This window comes from Lepidochelys kempii, chromosome 25 (genome assembly GCF_965140285.1).
Source record: "Lepidochelys kempii isolate rLepKem1 chromosome 25, rLepKem1.hap1, whole genome shotgun sequence".
Classification (NCBI taxonomy): domain Eukaryota; kingdom Metazoa; phylum Chordata; order Testudines; family Cheloniidae; genus Lepidochelys; species Lepidochelys kempii.
In genome coordinates, this window is record NC_136404.1 from 4,441,813 (window position 1) to 4,455,122 (window position 13,310).

The following is a 13,310-nucleotide window of genomic DNA, read 5'->3' on the forward strand; positions in this document are numbered from 1 at the left end:
TTCCTCCTCTGGCTGTGTTTAGTGCTGCCATCTGTTTAGTCTGGTGGCCATTCTCTAAGGTGGCCTCAGACCAGGCTACCAGCTCAGGCCCTGCAGGTGAGTGATCGCCCAGGTTCTCAGTGCTTAGGTACAAGCTAGGCACCAGATGTCAGGTGGCTGCACACATGCCCCTGGCAGACACTTAGGTGCCATGGGGACTGGAGAAGCGGGAAGGTTCGGCAATGGAGCAGGCTTCTGGGGGCTGCGTTTTGGTGTTAGGCGCCGACTGCGACAGTCAGGGCTAGATTCACAAAGGGACTTTGTGCTGTGCCACTGAGCGTCCCAAGGCCTTCCTTCAGGTGCCTCAAAAACCACTGGGATTCCCCCTGCCTCTGGCCAACGCCAGGCTCCCTGTACCATGGATAGGGAGAGGTAGGTGCCTTAACCTGCAATCCATAAAACCCGGCATGCCAGGCAGGGAACCCCTTGAGCAACCCTGGCTGATGCTGAGGAGTATCTAACCACCAGGCTAAAGGCAGCTCCCTCCCCTAGGCAAGTGTGACTCTCTGTACCTCGGGGGAACACATATGTTCATCTTTATAAAAAGAGTGTGTGGCATCCAACACAAACTTTGTGTTGGGTGTCTTTGGAAGGCTCATAATGCACTCAGTGTGGTTATTATAGTGACATTATTGTACTTGTTACAGTAATGTTATAGTGAGGTTATAGGTTATAATTTCATGTATCTAGTTATGAGGCTGAGAATGTATCCTCATGGCTTAAAGCAAGCCCATGCAAAAACTCTCCAAGAACAGGGAGGCTGTTCACACCTCACCAGGGCATGGATGGAACAAACCCAGCCCAGCCTCACAGGAACAAAGGACACTGGCTCAGGCAGCAACAAAAGACCCCCCTTCCTGTGGGCAGTTTGGGACTGCGATGAGGTAATGCTCCCCTGACTCGGAAGTTGGGGCCAGGGCAAAGCCAAAAGGGAAGGGTCAGCGTTCCCTCCCCACTCTGAACTCTGGGGTACAGATGTGGGGACCCTCATGAAAGACCCCCCTAAGCTTAATTCTATCAGCTTAGGTTAAAACTTCCCCAGGGTACAATTCCTTTCCTTGTCCTTGGATAGTATTGCTGCCACCACCAAGTGAGTTAGACAAAGATTCAGGAAAAGGACAACTTGAAGTTCCTGTTTCCCAAAAATACCCCCCCCAAGCCCCTTCACCCCCTTTCCTGGGGAGGCTTAAGAATAATATACCAACCAAATAGGTTAGCACAGACGACACCCTTGGGTTTTTAGGACACTAAAAACCAATCAGATTCTTAAAAACAAAACTTTATTATAAAGAAAAACGTTAAAGAAGCACCTCTGTAAAATCAGGATGGAAGGTAATTTTACAGGGTAATAAGATTTAAAACACAGAGGATTCCCGTCTAGGCAAAACTTTAAAGTTATAAAAAAACAGGAATAAACCTCCCTCTTAGCATAGGGAAAATTCACAGGCTAAAACAAAAGATAATCTAACACCTTTCCTTGTTATCACTTACAATTTGTAATCTTAGATGCTTATTTCAGGTAGGGTTTTAGGAGATGTGTTTTTCCTGCCCTGGTCTCTGTTTGTTCTGGAGAGAACAACAAAAGACCCCACAAACAAAACTTCCCGCCACAGATTTGAAAGGATTTTCTTCCCTTTTTGGTCCTTTTGGTCAGGTGCCAGCCAGGTTATTTGAGCTTCTTAACCCCTTACAGATAAAGGAGGGATTTTATGCTACCCTTAGCTGTATGTTTCTGACAGGAAGAAAGGACATGATAAAAGGGAGAGATATTTTGCCCTGCTCTCTCTCTTCCACCTACAGACACCAACACCATAGGCGCTGACTCCATGGGTGCTTCGGGGCTGGAGCACCCATGGAGAAAAATTGGTGGGTGCTCTGCACCCAATGACAGCTCCCTGCCCCACCCCGCCCCACCCCCAGCTCCAGCTCACCTCCGCTCCCCACCTCCTCCACGAGCGTGCCATGTGCCTGCTTTCTCCCCAGCTCCCAGCGCTTGCACCATGAACCAGCTGTTTCAATGGGCAGGGAGGAGGGGGAACGCGGCGCACTGGGGGAAGAGACAGAGGGATAGCTCAGTGGTTTGAGCACTGGCCAGCTAAACCCAGGGTTGTGAGTTCAATCCTTGAGGGAGCCATTTAGGGATCTGGGGCAAAAATGGGGGATTGGTCCTGCTTTGAGCAGGGGGTTGGACTAGATGACCTCCTGAGGTCCCTTCCAACCCTGATGTTCTATGATTCTATGAAAAGGCGGGGCTGGGGCAAGGATTTGAGGAGGGGTCCAACAGGGGCAGGGAGGGGGTGGAGTTGAGGTGAGGACTTTGGGGGAAAGGGGATGTAATGGGGGTGGGGCCAAGGTAGAGGCGGGGCCAGGGGCAGGGGGGCGCAAGCACCCACCGGCACTGGGGAAAGTTGGTGCCTATGACCATCACCACCAAGGGACTGAACCACTGATCAAAGGGGAGAGCCTGATTAGAGAGCCAGCCTGTGGTGAGAAGCATCTAAGTTTGTAAGGACATTGAAAGTGTTAAGATCAGCTTAGAATGTGTTTTGCTTTTATTTCATTTCACCAAATCTGACTTGTTGTGCTTTGACTTATAATCACTTAAAATTTATTTTTGTAATTGATAAATCTGTTTGTTTATTCTACCTGAAGCCGTGTGTTTGGTTTGAAGTGTGTCAGAGATTCCCCTGGGGATAACAAACCTGGTACATATCAATTTCTTTGTTAAATTGATGAACTCATATAAGCTTGCAGCGTCCAGCAGGCATAACTAGACACTGCAAGACTGAGGTTTCTTGGGTTGTGTCTGGGACCGGAGATATTAGCTAGTGTCATTCAGTTGCACAATCCAAGGAGCAGCTGACATGCCAGAGGCTGTGTGTGAACAGCCCAGGAGTGGGGGTTCTCCCAGCAGAGCAGGGTAAAGCTGGCTCCCAGAGTCAAGGATTGGAGCTAGCAGATCACTGGCCCCGATAACACCAGAGGGGAACATCACAGCGAGCACTTAACTTAGGGATAAAGGCAGCTCCCACCCCCAAAGCGAGTACTGAACTACTGGGCTAAAGGCAGTTCCTCCTCCACCGCCTCTTGGTTTGTGTGCAGCGTGGTGGCCCCTCTGTATGGCCAACAGTTCAGGCCCCACAGGTAAAACAGGCACTTCACCACCTGTCTTCCCCGCTGCGTGGAGCTCTCTGGCAGCTGGGGGAGGGGAGAGAGGGATCCAGCTGCCTGCAGGGCTCAGAGAGCGGGATTTCCTGAACCAGTGGTGCCTACACCTGCATCCCTTTGTGGATCTAGCCCTTCAATGTCTAAACCGTGCTCCTGCTTTCTCTGTGCCTCAGGTCCCCATTGGTCCCAGGATCACAGCACATCAAAGGGGGGGTGGGAGGTGAATCCATCAAAGGCTGCGAGGGGTTCAGATACTGTCGTGACTGAGGCCAGGTAAGTGCCACACACGGATGGATTTCCACCATGTTCTCCACCACGGGGAGATTTCGTGCCTCCAGGCAGACACATTGGCCTGTTTGCTGCCTGTACCCACTGGAGCATGTAATAAACTGTTTTCTCCTGTGCAGAGACAGCGCACAAGGCCTGTGCCCCATGAAAATCCCACGGGAGCAGCTGTGAACGCTGCACATGCCAGTGAGTACCAGTCACTCGAGTGGGTGTGACGGCCATCGTCTGGGCCAACACCCAGGGCTGAACTGGGCACCAGCAGAGCTAAAAGGGTGTGCTGTTGGTATGCCCTACGTGGGGTGCAATAGACTCCTCTCCGCTGTGGCTCAGGAGCAGCCGGGACAGAGCAACACGAACTCACCAGCGCAGAGCCTGCAATCAGTGCCGCTGGGAGACGGGCCTCAAAATCCTGATTTAACAAAAGGGGGGCAGGGGAGGGGAGGGAATTCACAATTCTCCCCACCAAAATATTACCCAACTTTCAAATCAGCTCTAAACGCCAGGGGTGGGGGATGGCAGAGGTAGCTGCATTTTCAGTGCACCTTGCACTCCAGCTGGCACCCAGGGCGGCTCAGCACAGGGCCCTGCAGGACTCGGGAATGAGCTAAGCATCATCAGGTGTCGGGGGAAGGGTCTGTGCTGGGAGGGACGGGAACCCAGAGCACACGCCCTACCCCCACTGCCTTGGGGGTCCTTTGTGGCACTATCACCCCCCACTTCAGGTACGGAGGTGGAAACATTTTGGAGAGGGTTTGGGGCCCCGTGAGGGAAAATCCCATCCTGGGAGGGTCAAATCTTAAGTGAAGTTTCCAGCCAGGGGAAGTTTAACTAGCTATAGACTGAGCGTGTGCTAGTGAATGCTAGTGTCAGAGGGAGTGCATGCTAGTGAGAGCAGGTGGGTGTGTGCAGGAGCGTCAGCCGCTGTGCGTGTTAGTGTCAGAGGGAATGCATTAGCGAGAGTGGATGTGTGTGTTGTGTGTGAGTGCACTAGTGTCAGCAGGTGTGTCCATGCTAGCATCAGGTGTGTGTTTGCACGCTAGTGTTAGAGGTTTGTTAGTGTGCACACACACTAGTGTCAGCAGGTGTGTCCATGCTAGCATCAGGTGTGTGTTTGCACGCTAGTGTTAGAGGTTTGTTAGTGTGCACACACACTAGTGTCAGCAGGTGTGTCCATGCTAGCATCAGGTGTGTGTTTGCACACTAGTGTTAGAGGTTTGTTAGTGTGTGCACACACTAGTGTCAGCAGGTGTATGTACATTATTATTATTTGTATTACAGTAGCACCCACTGGCCAGCCAAGGATGGGGCCCCACTGTGCCAAGTGGGACGCAGACAGAGTAATAGATCGTCCTTGCCATGGACTAGCCCAGCCCAACCTGGGGGAAGGGTGTAACCAATGCACAGACAGCAAAGTGAGGGGTGCAAACCTCACTTGGTGCCAGGGTGTGTTAGTTTAACCCTTTTGGTGGGGTTTAGTGCTGTGGGGAGGGCTGGGATTGGCTAACTGGGGAGACCAGGGGCAGGAGCAGGGCCACAGAAGGAGATTGGGATGGGGAGAGGAAGGAGGGAAGGTAGGCAGGAAGCATGCAGGGGGCGGGGGGGGGGGTGAGCCTGGGCGAGAGGGGTCAGAGCCAGCAGCCAGTAAGCAAAGGGGCAAGAATGGCCAGCCAAAGCCACCTGATGCCTGGTCACACCCCATTTGTGGGAGCTGCTGCAGAACCAGCTTCTAGGGCTGCTCCGGTGGGGGTGGGGGCTCCTCCCCGGGATTTCTTTCTTTCCCAGCTCACATGGCTCAGGAGACCGGCACTGTGAACATGGCCATGTTTCCAATGTGTGCACACACGAGTGTTTGCCTGGGCACACATGTGTAGGAACATGCATGTGTGAGCATGTATATATACATACCATGCATTTTTAAGAACATAAGAATGGCCATACTGGGTCAGACCAAAGGTCCATCTTTGCAAGTGTCCACGTGTCCACGTGGTGCGTGCATATATGGGTGTATGTGCCTGTTCCTGTATGTTTGCATGCATATTGGGCTGCATTAGTAGGAGCATTGCCAGCAGACCGAGGGAAGTGATCATTCCCCTCTATTCGGCACTGGTGGGTGAGGCCACACCTGGAGTATTGCATCCAGTTTTAGTCTCCCCACTACAGAAGGGATGTGGACAAATTGGAGAGAGTCCAGCAGAGGGCAACGAAAATTATTAGGGGTCTGGAACACATGACTTATGAGGAGAGGCTGAGGGAACTGGGCTTATTTAGTTTGCAGAAGAGAAGCGGGGGGGGGGGGGGATTTGATAGCAGCCTTCAACTACCTGAAGGGGGGTTCCGAAGAGGATGGAGCTCGGCTGTTCTCAGTGGTGGCAGATGACACAACAAGGAGCAGTGGTCTCACGTTACAGTGGGGGAGGTTTAAGTTGGATATTAGGAAAAACTATTTCACTAGGAGGGTGGTGAAGCACTGGAATGGGTTACCTAGGGAGGTGGTGGAATCTCCTTCCTTAGAGGTTTTTAAGGTCAGGCTTGACAAAGCCCTGGCTGGGATGATTTAGTTGGTGTTGGTCCTGCTTTCATAGAATCATAGACTTTAAGGTCAGAAGGGACCATTCTGATGATCTAGTCTGACCTCCTGCACAACGCAGGTCACGGAATCTCACCCACCAACTCCTGTAACAACCCCCTAACTTATGTCTGAGCTACTGAAGTCCTCAACTCGTGGTTTAAAGACTTCAAGGTGCAGAGACTCCTCCAGCAAGTGACCCGTGCCCCACGCTGCAGAGGAAGGCTTTGAGCAGGGGGTTAGACTAGATGACCTCCTAAGGTCTCTTCCAACCCCAATCTTCTATGATTCTATTACGAGGGTGTATCCATGTGGCTTGGTGTGTGCTGCTGTGTATGTACGTTAGGTGTGGATATGTGCCCACTGCCTGCACTTGTGTGTGTGTGTGTGGGAGGGGCGGTTGCGACAGCATCTCAAGCAAAGAATCCACGTTCCTCACGGGCTCATCCAAATGACTGTTGCAGCGTGGGCTGGCCTTTGCCCCACCTGCAACTACTTGGCTGCCATCCAGGTGTCGGGTCTGGGATCAGGCGACACCCTACAGGCCAACTGGCAGCTCGGTGAGGGCGAGCCATGCCTAGCTGGAGCTGCCTGCAGCGAGAGGCAGAAGCCTAAAGAGGAACAGGCTGGAGGGAACACCAGGCAGCAAGGGCTGAGACACTTGACTTACAAGAGTCTGGCTGAAGACCTCCACAAAGGGAAACTGGGGCAAAGGCTGGGTCTGACACCCAATCAGGCATCCCTTGTTACAGCAATGCCTTTAGCCATGAAGCTGCTGAGCTATTTTGGCTGAAGCCATGTTGGTGAATTTTGCCAAATCCCAGCTGGTCCTGGTGAATGACGCACACGCCAGGCTGAGGACAGTGGAACTCTCTTCATTTTGTGCTGCGGCCACATTTTCAATCACTAAAACACGAGGGAAACACTTGGAAATAAACTCAGGAGAGCTGAGTCCAGGGGCCAAGAGCTGGGGAGCAGCACTTCCTCTCCCCCACCCTTCCCTCGCCTCAGCCCCAGCCCCATCCCTGGGCCCTGGAGACGGCCTGGCTACGCTGAAGAAACGCTGAACCTTTCTCAGACAGGCAGTGGGCCACTTGCACTGATTGAAGAGGTTAGCATGGGATGGAGACACCCAGGAGTGTCCAGGGCTCACGTGCTCGAGCACCCAGGAGGGTGCTGCTGGCTCCGCGCAATGGGACGCACTCCTCCAAGCCGTCCCTGAGCTGTGGTTAGTGGTGAGTGGACAGGGGGCATGTGGTCACCAGACTGTGATCCATGGGGCCATCTGACCAGACTCATCCTGAACAAATCAGAAACCTGCCAGGTATGGTTCAGAACGAGCACCAGCGACATGTACCCACGAGGCACCCAGTGCCAGTCTAGTCCCAGCCAGTACACGCTCTCTGAGAGCTGTGCTTGTGGCAGGGACATGCTAAGGCTGCCAGGGTAAATACGGCCCCTTGGAACCAGTCTCTCAGCCTGGTGCAGGCACACAGAGTCGGAGGAGGAGAAGGTCAGGTCCCATCCCCATCTTTACTGCCTGGCAAGGCAGCACAGACCCAGTGCAGCAGCAGGACCAGCCCTGGCAGCTCTGTGCTGCGGCGTGTTTCCGGTCCCAGGTGTGGTGCCCTGGTGTGTCAGGCAGGGGTGACCCAGGCCAAGAACCCCCAGAAGAGTCTGCATGGAGCCTGCCAGCCCCTGCGCTGTTTCGGCCCTGGAAGCAGGAGCCCCCAGGGCTAACTGTCCCCTATGTGCTTCAGCTCCTTCTGCAGCTTCTCGGTGAGCTTCTTGAAGGAAGGCCGCTTCCCCGGCTCTATCTCCCAGCAGGTCTTCATCAGAGTGTAGAGGGAGGGTGGGCATTCCTCAGGGGCCTCCATCCGGTACCCCTTCTCCACCATCTCCGTCACTTCCTTCAGAGTCTTGTGGGGAGAGAGAGAGACCTGCTGTGAGATCCCCGGCTCCCTTTCTGCATGCATCCTGGGGCCTTTCTGCAGAGTAACGCCATGATCCACCCCATCACCACCCAGGGCAGTGCTAAATCCTGCCCACCTCTGTCTGTGTGCTCTCACTCACCCTCGAGCCCCCATCTCCCCCTGTGACACAGACACTCCTGCTGCACTGCTGCTCCCCATGATTTCCATGCCCCACGGAACAGCTGCTCTCCAGGGTGCTGGATGGACATGGGGATGGGCATGGAGGCTCCCATGCTTCCCCCACGCTCAGGCACTTGGCATTAGCAAGACCTGAGAAATCTGGTTTAACTGGAGCCTTGTGCCATCCAGGCCTTAGCCCAGGGGTGGCAGGAGTCAGCCAACCCCTCCCCATGGGGAGCACTCACCATCTTGGAGTAGGGCGCCCGGCCGTAGGAGAACACTTCCCACAGGAGGATCCCATAGCTCCAGACGTCCGACTTGGCCGAGAATTTCTGCAGGGAATGTGAGGAAGGTGACGCTGCCGCAGGCAGTCGCAAAGCCACGCAGGGCTGGTGGCAGGAGCTGTATCCCACCCGGTGAACGGCCCAGCCCCATTTCTGGGTGCTCCCGGGAGCGTGGCAAGGCCACGCACTGGGGGATGGGCCCTTTGCAGAGAATTGAGCATTGGCCTGCTAAACCCAGGGTTGTGAGTTCAATCCTTGAGGGGGCCATTTAGGGATCTGGGGCAAAAATTGGGGATTGGTCCTGCTTTGAGCAGGGGTTGGACTAGATGACCTCCTGAGGTCCCTTCCAACCCTGATCTTCTAGGATTCTATGAATCCCCTCAGCCCTGTCTCTAGTGTAACTGGATCTGGGTCTGTAACCAGATGTGACACAGCTGGCTCCACACAGGGCTGTGCCCATGCACGTGGCTGTTGCAGGGCTCATCCCCACGGCACCCCAGTGGGGGTTGCTCTGCCAGAGGTTTGTAACTGGTTTGGCAGCTCCGCCTTGCTCCCTGTTCTCTGTGCACTAGCAATCCCAGGATGCATTGCCACGCTGGTGCCACTCTACGCATGTGTCCCTGGGCACTTCGCGCCCTGCTGAGGCACAAAGGGACAGCGGCCTGGAATGCCAGATTCTCCCAGAATGCACTGAGACGAACCCAGCGAGGCAGCATCGGGGACGCTCAGACACAGGGAGATGCGTGGCTGGGTTGGGAGACAGGCAGCTGCGCGGGCATGTTGCTGTACCAGGGTCAGATGCGGGCGTCACGGCCTGTGACAAATCTCACTTGGCCAAGATGATGTGAAGGGCAGGAGCCCTGTGGAAGGCTGGGCTGGGCTGGGTGGCCCTGCCAGTCCCCTCCCCCTCACTCACATTGTGTTTCAGGGCCTCCGGAGCTGTCCACTTGACTGGCAGCTTGGTGGCGTCTGTGCCTTTCGGGTCCACCTTGGCCAAGCCGAAGTCACTCACTTTGGCCACGTTCTCCTCTGAGATCAGGATGTTGCGGGCGGCAAGGTCCCTGTGCACCAACTTCTTGGACTCCAGGTAGTCCATCCCCTGGGCGACGTCCCTGCACGGCATGGGCAGCCAAAACCAAGGTGCACGGGGAGAGAAGAGATCATCCATATTCAGTGCCCACCTCCACACCTCTCAGCCACAGACGTGCACTTAGCCCCTCACTAAAGAGGACAAATGTTTGCTGCAGCCTGCCTGGGCATGCCATCTCTGCGCAGCCTGAATCAGAGCATAACCTAACCCCAGCCTCTGACCTGTGCAGGGCAGGGGACTGGGACTCAGGATTCCTGGATCCTGGTCCCAGCTCCACCACTGACTCACTGCGTGGCCCTGGGCAAATCACTTTCCCTTTGTGACGTGGGGACAATGGCTGGGGCCTGCCTCCCAAGGGGAGCGAAATGTGAAGCGCTTTAGATCCTTTAGGGGACAGAGGGGATGGAAAGGGGCCACCTGTGATGAGGGTGGCCTTAGACAAGGCTTGTCCTGACTGCAAGGACAGAATTATCCCCTGCTGGGAGCATCCAGGTCACAGTGCAGGAAAGGTGCAGGACTCACAGGGAAAACTGGATGAGCTGCTTGGGCTGGAGGACTGATCTGCCCCGTGTCCTCAGGAAGTTGACCAGGTTCCCCTGCCAGAGGAGAGAGAAACACTTATCAGAACCCAAGGGCTGCTGGAGCTGTCACCTCTTGCATTAGCCCCAAGGAATGCACGGCCAGCCCCGATGACAGGAGCCCTCTGGCCCGCCAGCCAGGCTAGCGCCGTCTGCCACCCATGCCTCCTCCCTGATCCCACCTGCAGGACTAGCTGGAAGAACGGTCTCCATGGCCCAGTCGGTCCCTGGCCTCTCAGCAGGGGTTGGGTTTGCAACGGGGCCTATTCCCTGCAAGCCGTCCTGGGACCCGCCATCTTCCCCCAGAGGGTTTCCAGTCACTGCTGAACCAGGCCAGATCTGACCCTGCGGCCTAGCCGTGAATGGCTCAACAGACCAGGCCCCAGCCCGAGTGCCCGGGGGAGGGCGTCTCTGGTGGAAGGGGCTGGTCGGGGGCCCTGGTTTGCTCTGATGCAGCAGAGCCTGCGATGCTCTCACCTTGCTCATGAACTCCATGACGATGTAGAGGCCGTTGTGCAGGATCACGCCCAGCAGCAGCACCAGGTTTTTGTGATGGACCTTCCTGGAGGAGGGAATGGCCACATCAAGGGCCGGGCCAGAGGGGTGGGCTCTAACTACACGTGGCACCCACACTGAGAGAGCACCTGGCCTGTGAGGGAGAGGGACACAGGGAAACACCCCCCCACACACACACACCCAGCCCCTGGCCTGCAAGGGAGGGGGGCCTGGGGAATACACACACACACAGAGCCCCTCCTGCGAGGGAGGTGGACACAGGGAACGCACATGTGTACACACACAAACACACACCCAGCCCCTGGCCTGCGAGGGAGGGGGACACAGGAACACATGTAACCCACACACTCCGAGTGTGGGGTTCTGTCCCATCCAGTGGCACAGGGACCACTTAGAGAGAGAGGTAAAATGAGGCTACTATATACCCTTAGCTAACAGCCGGGTGGCTGTCAGCTTGTGCAGTTGAGGCTCATATACTAAGCTTCAGAGGTCCCCGGTTCGATCCTGCCGACCGGGGCTGTCAGCATTACACACACAAATCAAAAGCTGAGCTGCTGGAGCCTTATTCCGCACTGTGGGCGAACTTTGCAGCTCACAGGGCCCTGGCTGCAGCCCTTGTTCTTTGTGGGGTGAGTATTTTTCAGGCTCAAGGTGTCGTTAAAGGGAACCCACACGCAGTTGTTAAGTCAGAAGACACCAGGCCCAGCAAACCTCCCAGATGTCTCTTCCTAGTTAGGGATAACCCTGTCACTGTCCTGCACACAAAGGTAGGAAAGGCGACGCGGCGTTCCCCTGACTAACTGCTGAACTCTCAACACCGGGCCAGCTCTGGGTTCTTAAAGGGCCCAGACATTCTGCCAAGCGGTGCATCTTGCAGGGGAAGCCACACAAGCTGCTAATGCTTGTGTGGGGGCCCCACTTGGGCGAAGCTGCCTGGCACTGGGGATACCTGAACCCCTTGTCCCAGCCATCAGAGCCCTCCCCAATTTACCCACCCCCATTGTTGTCGTGCAAGCTCACCTGTCTGCTCTGCCAGCATTGGGAGGGGGACACAGGCTCCATCGCCCGGCTCCCCAGCGCACACCCTGGGCCTTCCCTCTCACAGGGGGACAAGCTGCCAGCCGAAACCTGCAAAGCCACCACTTCCCCTCCTCCAACCCACTCTGCTGTGGCCCCTGCAGGCCACCCCCCCCAACTGCTCTGCTGCTCCTACCAGCTTGGCAGTGGGCACATAGCTAATCTGTAGGGAAAGACCCTGTTTGTTCTATTACCCCCCAGCCCCCACCCCCACGTGGAGAACTTGTCGGCAGGTCCCACCATAGCTCCCTGCTGCTCTCATCCCCCTGCTAGGGCTTGTCTCTTACACTCAGAGCTCTTCCTACAGTAGGGCTGCCAACTTTCTAATCACACAAAACCGAACACCCTGCCCTGCCCCTTCTCTGAGGCCCTGCCCATGCCCCGCCCCTACTCTGGGGGTCCGCCCCCCACTCACTCCATCCCCCCCCCCGTCGCTCACTCTTCCTCACCCTCACTCACTTTCACCAGGCTAGGGCAGGGGGTTGGGCTGTGGGAGGGGATACGGGCTCTGGGCTGGGACTGGGGATGAGGGGTTTGGGGTGCAGGAAGTGGCTCTGGGCTGGGCCAGGGAGTTGGGATCCAGGGATGGTGGTGCGGTGTCCCGGAGGCACTTACCACGGCTCCGAGGAAGCAGCCGTCAGGTCCCTGCAGCCTTCAGGTGCATGGGCAGTCAGATGCCTCTGCACAGTGCCCTTGGCCTTCCCAGCCAATGAGAGCTGTGGAGCTGATACGCGGGGTGGGGGCAGCGCGCAGCACAGAGCCTCCCTGATTACCCCAGCACACAGGGGCTACAAGAACCTGGTGGCTGCTTGTGAGAGCAGCGTGGAGCCAGGGCAGGTAGGAAGCCTGCCTTAGCCCTGGGCCCCCGCTGTGCTGCTGACCGGGCTTTTAACAGCTCAGTCGGTGGTGCCGACTGGAGCCACCAGGGTCCCTTTTCGACCCGGCATTCTGGTCGAAAACCAGACACCTGGGAACCCTAATCCTACAGTCACAGATCTTACGGCCAGAAGGGACCGTAGAGCACAGACCTGAGAGCCTCACCCAGTGAGTCCTGCATCCAGCCCACAACTTGTGGTTGAGCTAGAGTAGGTCTTCTAGAAAGACACATCCAGTCTTGATTTAAAGACTGCAGGAGGTGGAGAGTCTGCCGCATCCTTGGCAAGTTATTCCAATGCTTCGCTAACCCCACTGTGCTAAGAGGATGCCTTATTGCTAGTCTGAATTTGTCTAGTAAGCTTTCTCTTCAGGGCAGAGGCTGTCCCTCACTACATGTTTGTCCAGTGCCCTCATCAGGGGGCTCTGGCTGGCTGGAGGCCACCACAGTATAATGCTAAAAAGGAGTCCGAATAATAAATGATTAATATTGAAACGGGTAGTGATCAATGGCTCCATGTCTAGTTGGCAGCCGGTGTCAAGTGGAGTGCCCCAAGGGTCGGTCCTGGGGCCGGTTTTGTTCAATATCTTCATAAATGATCTGGAGGATGGTGTGGATTGCACTCTCAGCAAATTTGCAGATGATACTAAACTGGGAGGAGTGGTAGATACGCTGGAGGGCAGGGATAGGATACAGAGGGACCTAGACAAATTGGAGGATTGGGCCAAAAGAAATCT

At 55.6% G+C, this 13,310-nt stretch overlaps 1 protein-coding gene across 7 annotated transcripts in view; it reads right to left on the reverse strand.

Annotated features, from left to right (window-relative positions):
* Positions 1–1,940: 1,940 nt before the first annotated feature.
* Positions 1,941–13,310, reverse strand: part of MATK (megakaryocyte-associated tyrosine kinase) — a 38,846-nt gene continuing 27,476 nt past the window's right edge. For all 7 annotated transcript variants that reach the window (XM_073324014.2, XM_073324020.2, XM_073324015.2 and 4 more), the window contains 5 exons: positions 10,584–10,668; positions 10,051–10,124; positions 9,355–9,550; positions 8,400–8,486; positions 1,941–7,980 (listed from right to left, as the gene is read on the reverse strand). In XM_073324014.2, the coding sequence (XP_073180115.1) occupies positions 7,798–7,980; positions 8,400–8,486; positions 9,355–9,550; positions 10,051–10,124; positions 10,584–10,668 (625 nt within the window). In that variant the 3' untranslated portion in view covers positions 1,941–7,797. The remainder of the gene's footprint in view (positions 7,981–8,399; positions 8,487–9,354; positions 9,551–10,050; positions 10,125–10,583; positions 10,669–13,310) is intronic.